At 40.5% G+C, this 14,674-nt stretch overlaps 1 protein-coding gene across 3 annotated transcripts in view; it reads left to right on the top strand.

Annotated features, from left to right (window-relative positions):
* LOC129187842 (kinesin heavy chain-like) overlaps positions 1-14,674 on the top strand; it is a 37,342-nt gene that overhangs the window by 2,118 nt on the left and 20,550 nt on the right. For 2 of the 3 annotated variants that reach the window (XM_054787584.1, XM_054787583.1), the window contains exons 2-11: positions 4,505-4,592; positions 5,597-5,670; positions 8,289-8,393; positions 8,663-8,711; positions 12,793-12,848; positions 12,933-13,020; positions 13,115-13,239; positions 13,308-13,412; positions 13,905-14,053; positions 14,123-14,271. In XM_054787584.1, coding sequence (XP_054643559.1) covers positions 4,505-4,592; positions 5,597-5,670; positions 8,289-8,393; positions 8,663-8,711; positions 12,793-12,848; positions 12,933-13,020; positions 13,115-13,239; positions 13,308-13,412; positions 13,905-14,053; positions 14,123-14,271 — 988 coding nt within the window. Of the gene's footprint in view, positions 1-4,504; positions 4,593-5,596; positions 5,671-8,288; positions 8,394-8,662; positions 8,712-12,792; positions 12,849-12,932; positions 13,021-13,114; positions 13,240-13,307; positions 13,413-13,904; positions 14,054-14,122; positions 14,272-14,674 lie in introns of those variants that run through there. The other variant, XM_054787585.1, reaches the window with a different exon arrangement.

Below are 14,674 nucleotides of genomic sequence, written 5' to 3'. Positions count from 1 at the left end.
AGAAACTAGTGTTAGGACAATAGGTTTTCAGTCATGTATGCTATCTTTTAGTCTGATTTACATTTTCAGTTCATCTGGAGCTGTTAATACATACAAATATATATAATCCTCTCCTGTATTTTATCTTTCTTTCCATAAAATACAGTAAAAACGGGCATTCTTCTTAATTGCAAATGGTGATTCATCATTAATGAATTAATTTGAAAACTGTGTTTAATCTGATTAAAAATTGAAACCTTTTGACTGCCTTAAAGAAAAGTGGAAGAGCAATAGGTTTGATAATGGAGTGATCAAACACACTGGCACACTATGAAAACTGAATGTCAAGAAAGTAAAAGTTCAATTTTCTGTAGCATTTCTTATTTTTTTCCAAAAAGAAAAAAATATCTTGTCTAGCAATTTTCACTTGAGAAAAATAATCTTATATTAAGAAAGTATATAGCTAACCAATTCTTATGAAGATAGTTCTTAGGTTTGTATTTTAGTTCATTTCATCATTTTTTATACTTAATGCTTAACTGGGGCTTAAAAAATATGTCAAATTTCATGTTAAAGGACCTATTCATCCGTGAAATGATAACTTATTAATTCATATGTTTCAAAAAACATGAGATAGTGATGCGCGACGTGGCGAGGGACAACTGGACTTTCTCTTTTCCATGATGTTTAGTTGACACGTAATCATCATCTCCCACCATCAACACTTCAACTAGCAGTGAAGACTAAACCAACTCACAGCGACTCCCCATTTGCCCTTTTTTGTTATTTCATATTTTCCTAGTGAAATAAGAAATTGGTGGCCTGCAATAGTCAATATTACACAATAATAAAATCAAGTTTGTTTCATTCTCTCGGAGGTTTGTTTTTTTGTACGCGTCTTTTTATTACATTTTTGAACATAGAAAAAGACCAGCATATAGTCTCAAGGTACAAAAAAATATGTCCAACAGACATTCACAACAATTGCTGGGTAAAATGGGTCATGTCTGAGTTTAGCATCTTAATTGCAGAAGGGATAAAAGAGTGGTTACTTTTTGTTTGCGGGACGCAATAGCGCCTCCCTGAGGGCATCAGATTGGAATTCTGTGGCCAGAATGTGCTCTAGTTGGCTCATAATTCTCTTGGCTTTATCTGTCACTCAAGTCCTTCTGCTGAACTCCAATCATCTTGGAGCAGACCTTGACAATGCTGTCAAGACCAGTTTTGTTTTTCACAGACAACCCATTGAAGCAGGTCATAAAAGAACAGGTTCAAAGGCTTTCAATAAAAGAACGGTAAAGGTTGCATAAGATGGTGTCACAAACATGAAAAGAACTGAGCTTTCTCATGAAGTGGATTCTCTGTTGACCCCTTTTGATGACTGCATCTGTGTTTGTCTCAAACTTCAGCCTAGAGTCAAATGTGGTGCCCAAGTATTTGTAAGAGTCAACCATCTCTACGTTGTTATTACACTGTGTCTTTGTCGAGCCTAAAATCTAGGATTATCTCTTTAGTTTTGGAGACATTAAGTTTTCATCACACCTTTCAACAAAAGCATCCAGGGCCTGTCCATGGCCCGAACAGGCCCCTGGAGGAAAGTTAGAAGAAGCTTGACAGTATATCGGCCTTCCTGTGATGCTCTGCATCTGTGTTCTTATACTTGTACACACTCCTGATCAAAATCTTAAGACCAGTTGAAAAATTGCTAGTTTGCATTTTGCACATTTGGATCTTAATGAGGTTTTAAGTAGAGCTACAATATGCAAAAACAAGAAGGGGGAGTGAGACAAAAAGCATTTTGAAAAAGTCATTCATTGAAAACAACAATTAAACTGAAATAGGCTGTTTATCAGCTGATCAAAAGACTATCGCACAAAAAAATACCAAAAAACTCTCCAAACCAGAACAAAAATGTTCTCAGTAGGACTCAGTAATGAGGAGCTCCACTGTTCTTGTTCATCACTTCAAAAATGGCTTTGGGTGTGCTTGATGCGAGTGTTTCCAGGAGGCTAGTGCGAACATTGCTCCAAGTGGTGAAGATGGCTTCACCAAGGGCATCAACTGTCTGAAACTGATGGCCATTTTGATAAACTTCCCTTGCCATCCATCCCCAAATGTTCTCTATGGGATTTAAATGAGGGGAACATGCAGGATGGTCCAAAATGCAGGATGTTATTTTCCCTGAAGAAGTCCTTGGTCAAGCGAGCATTGTGACCTGCAGCGTTGTCCTGTTGAAGAACCCAGCTGTTACCACACAGACGAGGGCCCTCAGTCATGAGGGATGCCCGCCGCAACATCTGCACGTAAGCGGCCACCGTTTGACGACCCTGCACCACCTGAAGCTCCGGTGTTCCACTGAATGAAAAAGCACCACAGATCATGATGGACCCCCCTCCACTGTGCAGGTAGAAAACATCTCAGGTGGGATCTCCTTGTCATGCCAGTAACGTTGGAAGCCATCTGGACCGTCAAGGTTACATTTTTTCTCATCAGAGAATAAAACCTTTTTCCACCTTTCAATGTCCCATGTTTGATGCTCCCTGGCAAAGTCTAAACGGGCACTTTTGTGGCGTTGAAGGAGACGAGGTCTTTGAATTCCTTTTTTGTTTTTTAAACCCTTTTCCCGCAGATGGCGTCTGATGGTTATTGCACTGCAGTCGGCACCAGTAAGGACCTTAGTATGGGTGGAAGACCGCCCTGTGTCTTCATGGACAGTCAATCAGATCCTCCAGCTCAGCGCAGGTGTGATTTTTTTTGGGTGTACCACTTGACTTTTTTGTTCCATAATGCTCAGGATCTTTCAAAAAAAGTAGAATGACTGATTTACTGCGCTCAACCTCAGCAGCAATGGCACGCTGCGAGAGGCCTTGCTTATGCAGCTCCACAATCCCACCACGTTGAAAAAGAGAAAGCTTCTTAGCTTTAGCCATCAGGAGGGCATGACAGTGAGAATGCCTGACCGAAAATGGACATTTTGAGCAGATTTTGGCTTTTATAGCCTGTGGTCTTAAACTTTTGATCAGCCTATTTCAGTTTAATTGTCATGTTTCGCAGGACAGGAGCGAGTGTTTCCTGTCCTGCGCCCTTATTTTGGTGAGGTGTACTTCCGGTGTGGTAGAAGTTACAGCCGCTTCATGCCTGGTGTCCGCACAGCTGCGGACAATTTGTATTAGCGGCAGTTAAAAGGCCAGCGCCATCGTATGTGCGGCGCTGGTTCATTGTTTATGTCATGGTTGATGACCCTCGTTGCTCTGCCAGTGCTGTCACCTAGACTTATCATCTCAGTTACTTTTGAATTGTTTTTCCACAGAGTTTTTCCTTTGTCACTTTTAGTTTTGTTCCTGTTGCCTTGTGCAAATAAAATTATTTTTATTTCTGCACCTTGCCGCCTCGTCTCTGCATACCGGGGGTCAAGTCTTCTACAGCAGCAACCCCCTTCGTGACATTAATTGTTGTTTTCAGTAAATTACTTTTTCAAAATGCTTTTTGTCTCACTCCTCCTTCTCTTTTTTGCATATTGTAGCTGTACTTAAAACCTCATTAAGATCTAAATGTGCAAAATGCAAATTCTAGCAGGTTTTTCAATTGGTTTTAAGATTTTGATCAGGAGTGTAAAGAGAGATAGAGTGGGGGTGCAGGACACACCCATGAGGTGAGCCTCTATATGAAGTCTTCCATCAGGCATGTGTCCATTTACCAAGACCTGCTGCACTCCATTTGTAAGAAAGCCTAAGAACAGTGCTAGAAAATTCAAACAAGATGAAGGATGGTTCAATAAAATCCGAGGTTGCATCGCATTCAAAGCTGAAGACAAACAGCAAATAGAATCCTTGCATGAGATGGAGGTTTCTTTAGATGCTCGTACATTGTATCCAAAATAAAGGGTTTGGCATCATCCGCACCTTTGCCATACCTTTGACATGCAAACCGTAAGGGATCTAATTTGCCATCTATAAAATGAGTCAAGAGATTTTGCAGGACTTTTTCAAATACGTAAAATAAGTAAGACAAAAGAAATAAGGAAAATGGGGAAAAATATACATTTCTGTTGTAATTGACTTGTTTGCACTCCTAAGTAACCGTAGGGCTGAAGCCTAGCGGCGACCTCACCCTCACCACCACTTGTTTTGAGCCGCTTCATGTGAGCAGTACGGGGGCTCCAGTGTCCCGCCTGTAGAGGGTGCCCATCTGACACAAATATCCTGACATGAAGCGTGAATAAACTCTGAATCTTTTTATTGTGCTCATCTTCTCAACACTTCCAGTACAGAGGGGGCCTTGGCCCATTCAAATATTAACACTCAATGGATAATCTTAGTCTGGATTGGATCAGTATTCAATAATATACCTAAACTACTTACACTTTAACAAGTCTAAACATAGTCCAAGTCTTTGTCCTTTCTTTGAAGGACATTTGTAATGTCAAATGATGAGTACAGTCATGTGTGACTACTATCAAATAAATAATAAAAAGCAGCCATATATGTTGATTGTCTTATTCGTTGGCGTGTTTTCTGTGTTTCAGGGGAAGCCGTACATCTTTGACAGAGTTCTTCCACCTAACAGTGAGCAGCCTCAGGTGTACGAAACATGCGCCCGCCACATCGTCAAAGGTGATGCACTGAACTAGGAATGGGGCTTAAGGCTTAGGGTGCAAGTGTTTTTATTACTCTCTCGGCATGCTTCATTTTTTAAATATGCATTTTTAAGGACTTGGTTGCATGTATTTGAACTCTAATTAAGTAAACAGTGGTGTGCGAAAGGTTGGACACCCCTGACAATTTCATTCATTTTCATTTTTTTGAGAGATAAGAAAATAGAATAAGAATAAATAAATAGATGAATATGGAACCGATCACATTAAATTTGTAGCGCAACCTTACATAATAAATAATAATGCATATATCTTTAAAATTCAAGGCTTTTTGAGCTCACCAAACCCACTTAGTGTTCCAATAAACCGGTGTTAGGTAGACAGAGGTATTCAAATCAACAAATTGACAGGGGTGCCTAAATGTCTGCACCTGTCTAATTTTTTTTGATGCATGTTTCACCTCTAGTGTTACTCCCATAATACTTGAAATACTATTGTGTCCGTCAGTTATGTACATCACATTGAAATAATCCACTGATTTATGCATGAAAATGATGGAAATTGTCTGGGTTGCCCAAACGTTTGCATACAACGGTATTGTTGAAGAAAAACAATAAATACAATAAGATTTTGTCAATAGTAAATATATCATTAATGATCTTTAAATATGTTTTCATATATTTTAGAATGTATTGCAAAAACATTGAGCTTAAACAAGATTTTTTTGAAACACAGTCAGCACACTCTATCTTCAACCAGAACAATACATCAGCCAACTGCTATGTGTGGCTGAAATTTGGATTTTTATGTTCATTATTTTAACGGTGGATGTGATTTAGTTGCTTCATTTAAAAAAAAAATATTGTTATTCGACTCTTCATTGTCTTGTTCCGCTTTAAAGAAACTTCCAATGGGCTTTCTGTGGTTCTTAATGGGAGGTCCCGGAACGACTGTTGACTGGGGGCTTCCTGTTCATAAAAATGGACACTCACAGAAAGTGTTTTTTTTATTTATTTTTTTTAGATGTGTTGGGCGGTTACAATGGAACCATCTTTGCATACGGGCAGACCTCATCAGGAAAGACACACACGATGGAGGTGAGTTGGACGTCAGTATTGGGGTTTTTTGTCTCACGAAAAACCAGTTGTGTGCCGTCAGTGCCAGTAAAGCCTTTTCTGCTAGCCTAAACCCTTATCAGAGCCACTGACCTACATTTTCACAAGTCATTTTTCTGGGCATGTGTGTATGTTATATGAAGAAATAACTGAGTTTATACAGTATTTTATATAAGCCAGCCTGGGATGGGGTTTGTTGGCCTTCCACTCCAGAACATTGCTTACCAGGTAGTGGTGAGCGTGATGTATTTGATTGGATTTGTTATGTTTTTTGGTTTGGTTAAGTTTATTTGAACATGAAGGTTCCAATGGAATACATCTCATGAATCATTTCACACGTCCACATGTCCAAAAGGAGTAGGAAGAAGCAAAGATGATTTAATCCTACCCCCCATCTATTCCACATCTAGTACAGTACCTGTTGTTCACTTCCTGCATTCCATCTCACATTTTATATGATAATCATTGTAATAATAAATAACGGAAAAAAAAACAAAAAAACAAAAACCAAGCATGACAGAACAATCATCGTAATGATCAAGACTCTTCTGCTTTGTATTTAGCAAACATCAACTGCTTGTGTTGTTTTTTGAATGTGCTCATCTCTGTACATTGTTTGAGTTCCTTACTCAATCCGTTCCATAATTTAATTCCACATACAGAAATGCTGTGGGTTTTCAGTGTAGTTCTCACGTATAAATGTTTTAAGTTTAATTTTCCTCTAAGATCATATTTCTCCTCTCTGATTGAAAAATACTGTATGAGGTTTTTGGGTAACAAATTATTATTAACTTTATGCATTATTCTAGCAGCTTGAAAGTTTACTAAATCTGCAAATTTTAATATGTGATTTTAAAAATAATTGCTTTTGTAATTATTACCCATATCTCCACACAATACGTTAGATATGCTAATACTAAGGAACAGCACAGAGTGTGGAGTGATTTTTGAGCAAGAACATATTTTGCTTTATTCAATATAGAAATATTTCTCGCCACCTTTTGTTGTATGTATTTAATATGACATTTCCAACTCATTTTTCCGTCTTGTTATGATCCCCAGGGATATTTGTCAAGTTATTAGATAGATGTTGATTGTGAACTGCTCCAGATGATGTTGTAGTGAAGTAATTTGGAGTTGAGAGATGATGTGAAGTGACAGTGTTGGTATTACGAGTTGGATTGGGTTTTTTGACATGAAGTTGTATGCCATCCCCATCAGCATTGTAGTCCAATAACAGCGACTTAGACTTAGTTCTCCTAAGTCCAGTTCTGGTCAGATTTCTGTGATGAAGAACGTAGTTCCACTTAGTTGCTGGGGACAATTAAGTAAAGAGTCTGGCTTCTTAAGACAATATGCGTTCAAACGATTAATACATTTGCATCACAAAAACGCCTTCTCAAGATACTCAAACCTCACAAAACTGTCAGCATTATATATCTCTCTCCTGCCGTATCCCTGCGCACTATCGCCTGTGCGTTCATGTGAATGTGATGAAGACACTCGCATCTTCTTCCGCTGTGGAACACATACGTAAACAAGATGGCCCCGGCACTCTGTCGAGGAAGTAGACGATATATAAGAGAGAGAAAGCTGTGCCTAGCATAAAATATCCCTCGATGACTTCAGTTTTCAATAGATGAGGAAAAGCAGCCACTTCTCGTCTCAGCTTGAGAAACTGAATCCAAAAGCCCACCGGGACCTTTGACATCAACACCTAAGGCTCAACCAAGTCAAAGTGCTGTTGAAAATCCAAACAGATGTAGAGTGAGTTAAAGCAGTGTTTCCAGTTGTAAAATGTTGGTTAAATGAAATAATTTTGTAAATGGTCTTTCACTTGGATTGCCCTTTTCCACATCCAAGGCACTCCAAGTGCTTTTACACTGTTAGCACATTTACATACCGATGACACAGCAACTGGGGGTTCAGTGTCTTGCCCAAGGACACTTCAGCATGATCAAGGGAGGACAACCATCAGGTTGGGAGACAACCACTCTACCACCTGAGCCATGCCACCCCCATTTGGTAGCTGAATAGTCTGTAACTGTTTACATTTTTGACAAAATAGTCTCTGAAGAACCTCTACCTCTAACTCACATAAAAAGCATTATTTTTCAAATGCAAATGTGAATACTTGATGAATGTATGCATGAACGTATGAATAAATGCATCTGTATCAGTAGGGCATTTCTAATGCTTTGTAAATGGCGAGCGGCTCTGCTCGTGGCATTTAGGAGGACTTATGTTTGGTAAAATGTGAACCCTTAGGGACACTAATAACCAACCTGGCAACATCTTCATTGCCAATATCATTGATTGGGAACAAATACACCTGATGTTATTATATTATATCAAGCCTGAACAGACACAACTCTGTCACAAGGCAACACACGACTGCAGCAGCCCCCCTCCTCCTATGACATCAGAGCTCTGCACCACGTTGATGAAAAACACCAAGTTTGGAATGAAATTGCTCAAGATCCACGCAGCATACAACATTTTGGAACCTCTTTACATACGTGTGGGGAGGTACTCTTCATGTCCCCTGTATTTGTACCAAATGCATCACTTGCCATCCTAAACACCTTTCCTTGCTCAAGGGTCAGCTACACGACTGCCGGCTGATGGGAATCATTCCTCGCATTGCCAGAGACATCTTTGACCATATCTACTCCATGGACGAGAACCTGGAATTCCATATCAAGGTGACTTTAACAGCAAGCCAATGGTTATTTATTGGAACCTCCTAAGTTGATTGGAATCCATTCTCCTGCTTCCAGGTTTTCCCATGCATTATTAACTGTATAGGCAATGTTTTCATGAACTTGTTAACATTGTAAATCTGTATACAAGTACACTGTGTAGTATGACAGAGTGAAACTACTCACCTGTAAGGACAAGTACATGTTTTCAACACGTAAAAAAAACCAAATAATAATAATATTCTGAACAAGTGTCACTGTCGCATCTACAGGTCTCTTATTTTGAAATCTATTTGGATAAAATCAGAGACTTGCTGGATGGTGAGCAAAATATACTTTGAAACATATCTGCATGAAGTGCAAAATATACTTTGAAACATACACACTGAAATGTTTATGCATGAAGTACAAAATATACTTTTTGGAGTTGTGTCCATAATCGTTACGTGAGACAAGAACACAAGTCTTTCTGTTTTCTGTGCAATCTAGATGTAGAAAAACTGTTAGCACGAGCTAATAATGAACGTAATGGGATTCACCTATTAAGCTCTCTAAAAAAAACATCCAACAGCATTCCATTTACATAACTGAGATACACCAGCATTGTTGTTGTAGGTGCGAACACAGAGGAACTACTGTTTGTCATGTTTCACAGGACAGGTGCGAGTGCTTTGTCCTGCGCTCTTATTTTGGCAATGTATACTTACTGCCAAGTGAAAGAGGCAGCCGCTTCACACCTGGTGGACGCGCAGCTGTTGCCAATTATCAGTAGTAGCGGTTAAAAGACCAGCGTCGTACATCTGACGACGCTGGTTCATTGTCGTTGTCATTGTTACCCGTGTTCCTTGTTTCCTAGTTAGTGCTCTTACCTGAGATATTTACTCACCTGGACTTTCTGTACCCGTTAGCGCAGAGCCTTTTTCTCTGTCGCCTTTTGTTTACTCCTTTTACACACCATTAAGGAATCTTTATTTTTTTGCACTCCATCACCTCGTCTCTGCATACCAAGGGTCACGCACTCGACAGCTCTACTCGTGCCTGATGGGTCGTGACACTTTTCTGGCGTAGATAGACTGTGTGTTTGGAATCCATATCATGGTGACTTCCTCCGGCTGGCCTGGGGTGTCTTTTCCAGAAGATTTCTACTACTGTTGGTTTTGTTAGCGCTAACAAATCTTCGTTTGATGTGATGCAGTTTTTTGGAGCAGTGTCCTTCTCGCCAGACACACCATGTCCTTCCATTGATGGTAAGTTACCATCAATGGAAGGACATAGTGTGTGTCAACACTGTGTTGACACTGTGTTGCTGAATGCTGACACCTGGTGGACTTAAAAAATCCCTGCAGGAAACATAGTTGACAGACTCAACTGACACTGATATGATGACATATTGTATCCAATACCGTCATTTACGTATTTGCATTCACATTTTCTTGTTCCATATATGTAATTTAATTAAAAATCCTCTTTGATGTTTGAGACACAGTTGATAAATTAAGTGAACATCTGTCAAAACCTCAGTGAAGGTGCTGTGAATGACAATGACAATGGACAACGGAAAAGATTTTTATTCCAAAAAATGTGTTTTCCCAGTGTTTTGTAATTCAGTCTATTTAGTTTCTTTGACGCAGTTTCTCCTGCTTTGGAGAAGATGCGTTCGCATGGCTCAGAAGATGCTGGTGTGCATAGAAACTGCCGCACAAATGTGACATTTCACCTGCAAAAAATAATATGAATAATAAACTAAGAGTTATTTTGAAAATAATTTAACTAGAACAGAATATTTGGAAAATATGACAAGGAGTGGGTAAAATGAGGAGATCGCCATAAATACAGTCAAACCTGTCTTAGCGGCCACCTTTTATAGAACGGCCACCTGCCTATAGCGGCCACTAAAAAATCCCCCGCAGCAAATTTACATGTTATAGACCCTGTGTATAGCAGTCACCTGTCCAACGCGGCCAGCGGCCACCCATTTTGTCTCCCTTGGTCAATATCTGACTGCATATAGCGGCCAAATTACCGACTCAAGTAGAAGCTTCATGCACGAAAAAGTTTGGTTTTTCAATCAATGAAGCCGTCGTGTGTAGACTTTAATTACTGAGTCCTAGCTCAGTCACAATCATTCACAAGATCCACACAAACTGTCAGTTGTTCTACATAAAAAAGCCGTCTTCTTTTGAGCTTGCTATTTCCTGGTCAAACATGTAACTTTAAGAGCATTTGCACCAAAACATTACCGCAAAGTAGGCTGGGAACAGGACGTGCTCCCAGCGACGCTACAATAAAAAAAAACATACGCTAGCATGCATGCGGCAGCGGGAGCAAAACTGAGTTCGGTTGTACTTAATTGAAGTATTTTAGAATGTACACACGTTATTTTTCATCAATCCTCATCCACAAATCCATCAAAGTCCTCATCTTCTGTATTCGACACAAACAAAGCCGTCTTCTTTTCCGTTCGCTACTAGTCTGTTAACTTGTCAGTGTTATTCAGCTCCGAAGCAAAGAAGGAAACTTCTCCTGTTGCTTCTGCCAACTTTATTTATTGAACGCGGCCACCAGACAGCAGCTCAGAACACACACACATCTCTCAGCATCGTCTCTCCTTCCTGCTTGCCCACAAGGCAAAGGTTAAACAAGCCCCACTACATAGCTGTCCAGCCAATGCCTGTAAGAAATGACACCGTTTATTTCCTGGTGTGCACTGGTCAATACTGTAATGCCGCTTGTTGTGGGGAAGGAGAGACTCACGTCGCCGATGCACTTTAATGGCTTTATTAACAGCGGAGAACACTGCAGGACTTTACATCCACGCCAACATAAACACACTTCCCAACTCTCTCGAAACTCACAGCTAGCACTGAGCCTAGCTCTCCTGCTCGGGACGCCCGCCGTCACTTCCCCTCACTTCCTGATGAACTAAAGCTGTATTGACACTCTGCCATATAAAAAGTAAAATATTAAAAACAAGCGTAGGACATTACTAGCACAGCTTTGTTCTGTGGGTCGTGGATAATAACAAGCCTAGTAGTGCTGTACAACTTTTATCCGCTGTCCCACAGTGCCCTCTACTGGTCAACATTGTTATTATAATTTTTTCCCTTTTTTTTTGCTTTTTTTTCCTCTACTGGTCAACATTCAAACTGGCCAACCTGTCTATAGAGGCCATCTGTCTATATCGGCCACTTTTGTAGTCTCCCTCTAGGGGCTGCTATAGACAAGTTTGACTGTACCTTATTTTCCCGCAGGTCAAAATGATCCCACACGGCAGAAAATTTACATTTTCCATGGAGGTCCTCCATCTTTGACCACAATATTCTCCCAGCAATGAACGCGTCAATAACTCGATGCTCGTTTTGCGCTTCCATCCTATTGACAGATGCGCTTCCTTATAAACACAGTTTGGCGCGCGACTACCGTGTCGACACAGTTCCGGCATTGGTCACGTGACTATTTTAAAGCGGTACGCGCACCGACACGGGGTTTGCCCTGGGAGCTCGGCGCACGCATCGGCGCATCTGTGTCGCTGGACCCATCACTAACGGTAACAGCAACAATCCTCCATTTCTGTCAGTATGCCTTCTGGATCCCCATTTGTCCCAAAATAGTTGGTGGCGGCTCTCACGAGTCTGTGTTTGTACATGTCAATGTGCACTACATTACCCAGAAGGCTGAGCCCTCTCGGGAAAAAATACGTTTTTGAAACTAGGAGGGGGTAAGGGTGTTGTGCTAATAAAGCAATAAAGAGATATTGCTGCACACGGCTGTTCCTGGTTTGTTAATAAGTAACAAACATGGCTGTGTGCCATGATTAGCGGCAGCAAACACAGAACACGCTCTCTGTGCTGTTGTTGTTGGCGGAAGTAACGGTAGTCACTAAGCGCTCTGTGAAATCAATGCGCCCATGACAGAAATCATGGGCGCATTGATTTGACCTATTAAGACATGATTACAGCAGGTATATAACATGTTGTTGGAGGTTTTATGAGAGGGCTTATTAGCAGGTGAAATATGTCAATCCCCTGACGTGCATTATTAGCTGCCTTGTGCTAGCAGTTGTTCTATATCTAAAACGCTTAGGAAAGGGACTTGTATTCTTATCTCACATAAGGATTGTGGATGATGGGCAAAATTCCAAAACACGTGCACTTTTCCTTTAATATATGCATGATATTATTGAAAATACACTGTGAATATATGCATGATTTACAAAATATACGTTGAAACATATGCATGATATACAAAATGTACTTTGAAGTGGTACATTTTTACAACCTATTTGCATGAAATACAAAATGCATTGAAAAATATTATTCTTCCTATTTGAATGAAATACAGTAAATCATATCTGTGGTTCTTTTTTATATGTACAGTACTTGTATTTGGTGTGTTATTTTAGTGTCAAAGACCAACCTGGCTGTTCATGAGGATAAAAACAGGGTTCCATTCGTGAAGGTAGGATTTCCCCTCAGTCCTGTCCTTTTTGTTCCCATGCTTCTTCTTGTGTTGGCGCTCATCCCTTTCGTTTCTCCTCGTCAGGGCTGCACAGAGCGTTTTGTTTCCAGTCCAGAGGAGGTCATGGATGTCATAGACGAGGGCAAATCCAATCGACACGTCGCTGTTACAAGTGAAACATAAATTCACAAATCATTGCTTACAAAATTGAAAGACTAAGACCTTTGAGGGTGTCAGACATTGTGCTGCTTCTTCTGTGTTTGCAGACATGAACGAGCACAGCTCACGCAGCCACAGCATTTTCCTGATCAACATCAAGCAGGAGAACGTGGAGACAGAGACCAAGCTGTCAGGAAAACTTTACCTGGTGGACCTGGCAGGCAGCGAGAAGGTGCCCTTTTCTCCACTTGGTCGTTTCCCATGTTGATATCCTCACCAAATGAGATTCTCATCCTTCAGGTGAGTAAGACCGGAGCTGAGGGAGCTGTTCTGGATGAAGCCAAGAACATCAATAAGTCTCTGTCTGCCCTTGGCAACGTCATTTCTGCTCTTAGCGAGGGAACGGTAAGTCACTTACTGTTATCATTCTCCCTAATGGCATTGTTAAAAATGGATATACTACGAAGTTTAGATGTACGAAGTGTTATACAAATGCTGTATATTATAATAAAGCACACATGAAAAGGCCGTTTGCCAAGAAATGTGTTCCTTCTTGGTGATGAATAAAATAGCATGCAATCCCTGGTTGAATAGAATTGTGGTCATGAATGAGTGTCTGTGTGCTTTTGTACTAAAGTAGTAGTAAAGGCACATGAGATGAGTATATTTACAGTTTTTTCTTCAGATGCGGTGTCAGTACATAATTATTTGTATGTAGTGCAGTCATGGATGGGGGGGTGTTAGGAGGAAAGGGATAAGATGTACAGTCCTGAGACGGGTTGAACAAGCACAGCCTCTGACTGAAAGATGTGAACGAGAAAACACACAAAGTTCTTTTGCACATTTGTCCAGGATATATTACTAGAAGTGTCAGTTGTTGTTTTTTTTCCTTTGTAGAAAAGTCATGTTCCCTACAGGGACAGTAAAATGACCAGAATCCTGCAAGACTCCCTGGGAGGAAACTGCCGAACAACCATCATCATCTGCTGCTCGCCATCTGTTTATAACGAGGCAGAAACCAAGTCCACCCTCATGTTTGGACAGAGGTACCTGCTAGAACTTCAGTAAACCTGTGTCTCAAACAGGACTCAGGCGCATCTCGACTTCTGTTTCAGGGCAAAAACCATCAAGAACACGGTGTCTGTCAACCTGGAACTGACTGCTGAAGAGTGGAAGAAGAAGTATGAGAAAGAGAAAGAGAAGACTCGGAGTCTCACCATCACAATCCAGAAACAGGAGAGTGAGTTGAAACGCTGGAGGAAAGGTGAGGAAACTCAAAGCAATTACCTTTTGCTCGAACTTCACGACTTGAGGCTTTTATTTGTCATATCATTTCATAGTGGTAGCTCACACTTTTCCACGACCTTTTGTTTGCAGGTCATGTGATTGTTTTTAGCAACAGATACGTTGTTAAGTGGTTGTTGCTTGTTAAGTGGAGAATAAACGCTTTTTCACTTATCCTCCACTCCTGTTGCATTCTCAATCACATCTCCACATTTGGTGACCCCCCACGTCCACCCACGTATTTTACATTTACACAGTGGTGTGAAGAAGTGTTCTCCCCCTTCCTGATTTCTTATTTGTTTGCATGTTTGTCACACTTCAATGTTTCAGATCATCAGACTAATGTAAATATTAGTCAATGACAACACAACTCAACCCTTTAT

The sequence above is a fragment of the Dunckerocampus dactyliophorus genome, chromosome 9 (genome assembly GCF_027744805.1).
Source record: "Dunckerocampus dactyliophorus isolate RoL2022-P2 chromosome 9, RoL_Ddac_1.1, whole genome shotgun sequence".
Taxonomy (NCBI): domain Eukaryota; kingdom Metazoa; phylum Chordata; class Actinopteri; order Syngnathiformes; family Syngnathidae; genus Dunckerocampus; species Dunckerocampus dactyliophorus.
The sequence above is the reverse complement of the archived record's forward strand: the minus strand, read 5'-3'. Positions and strand labels throughout refer to the sequence as shown.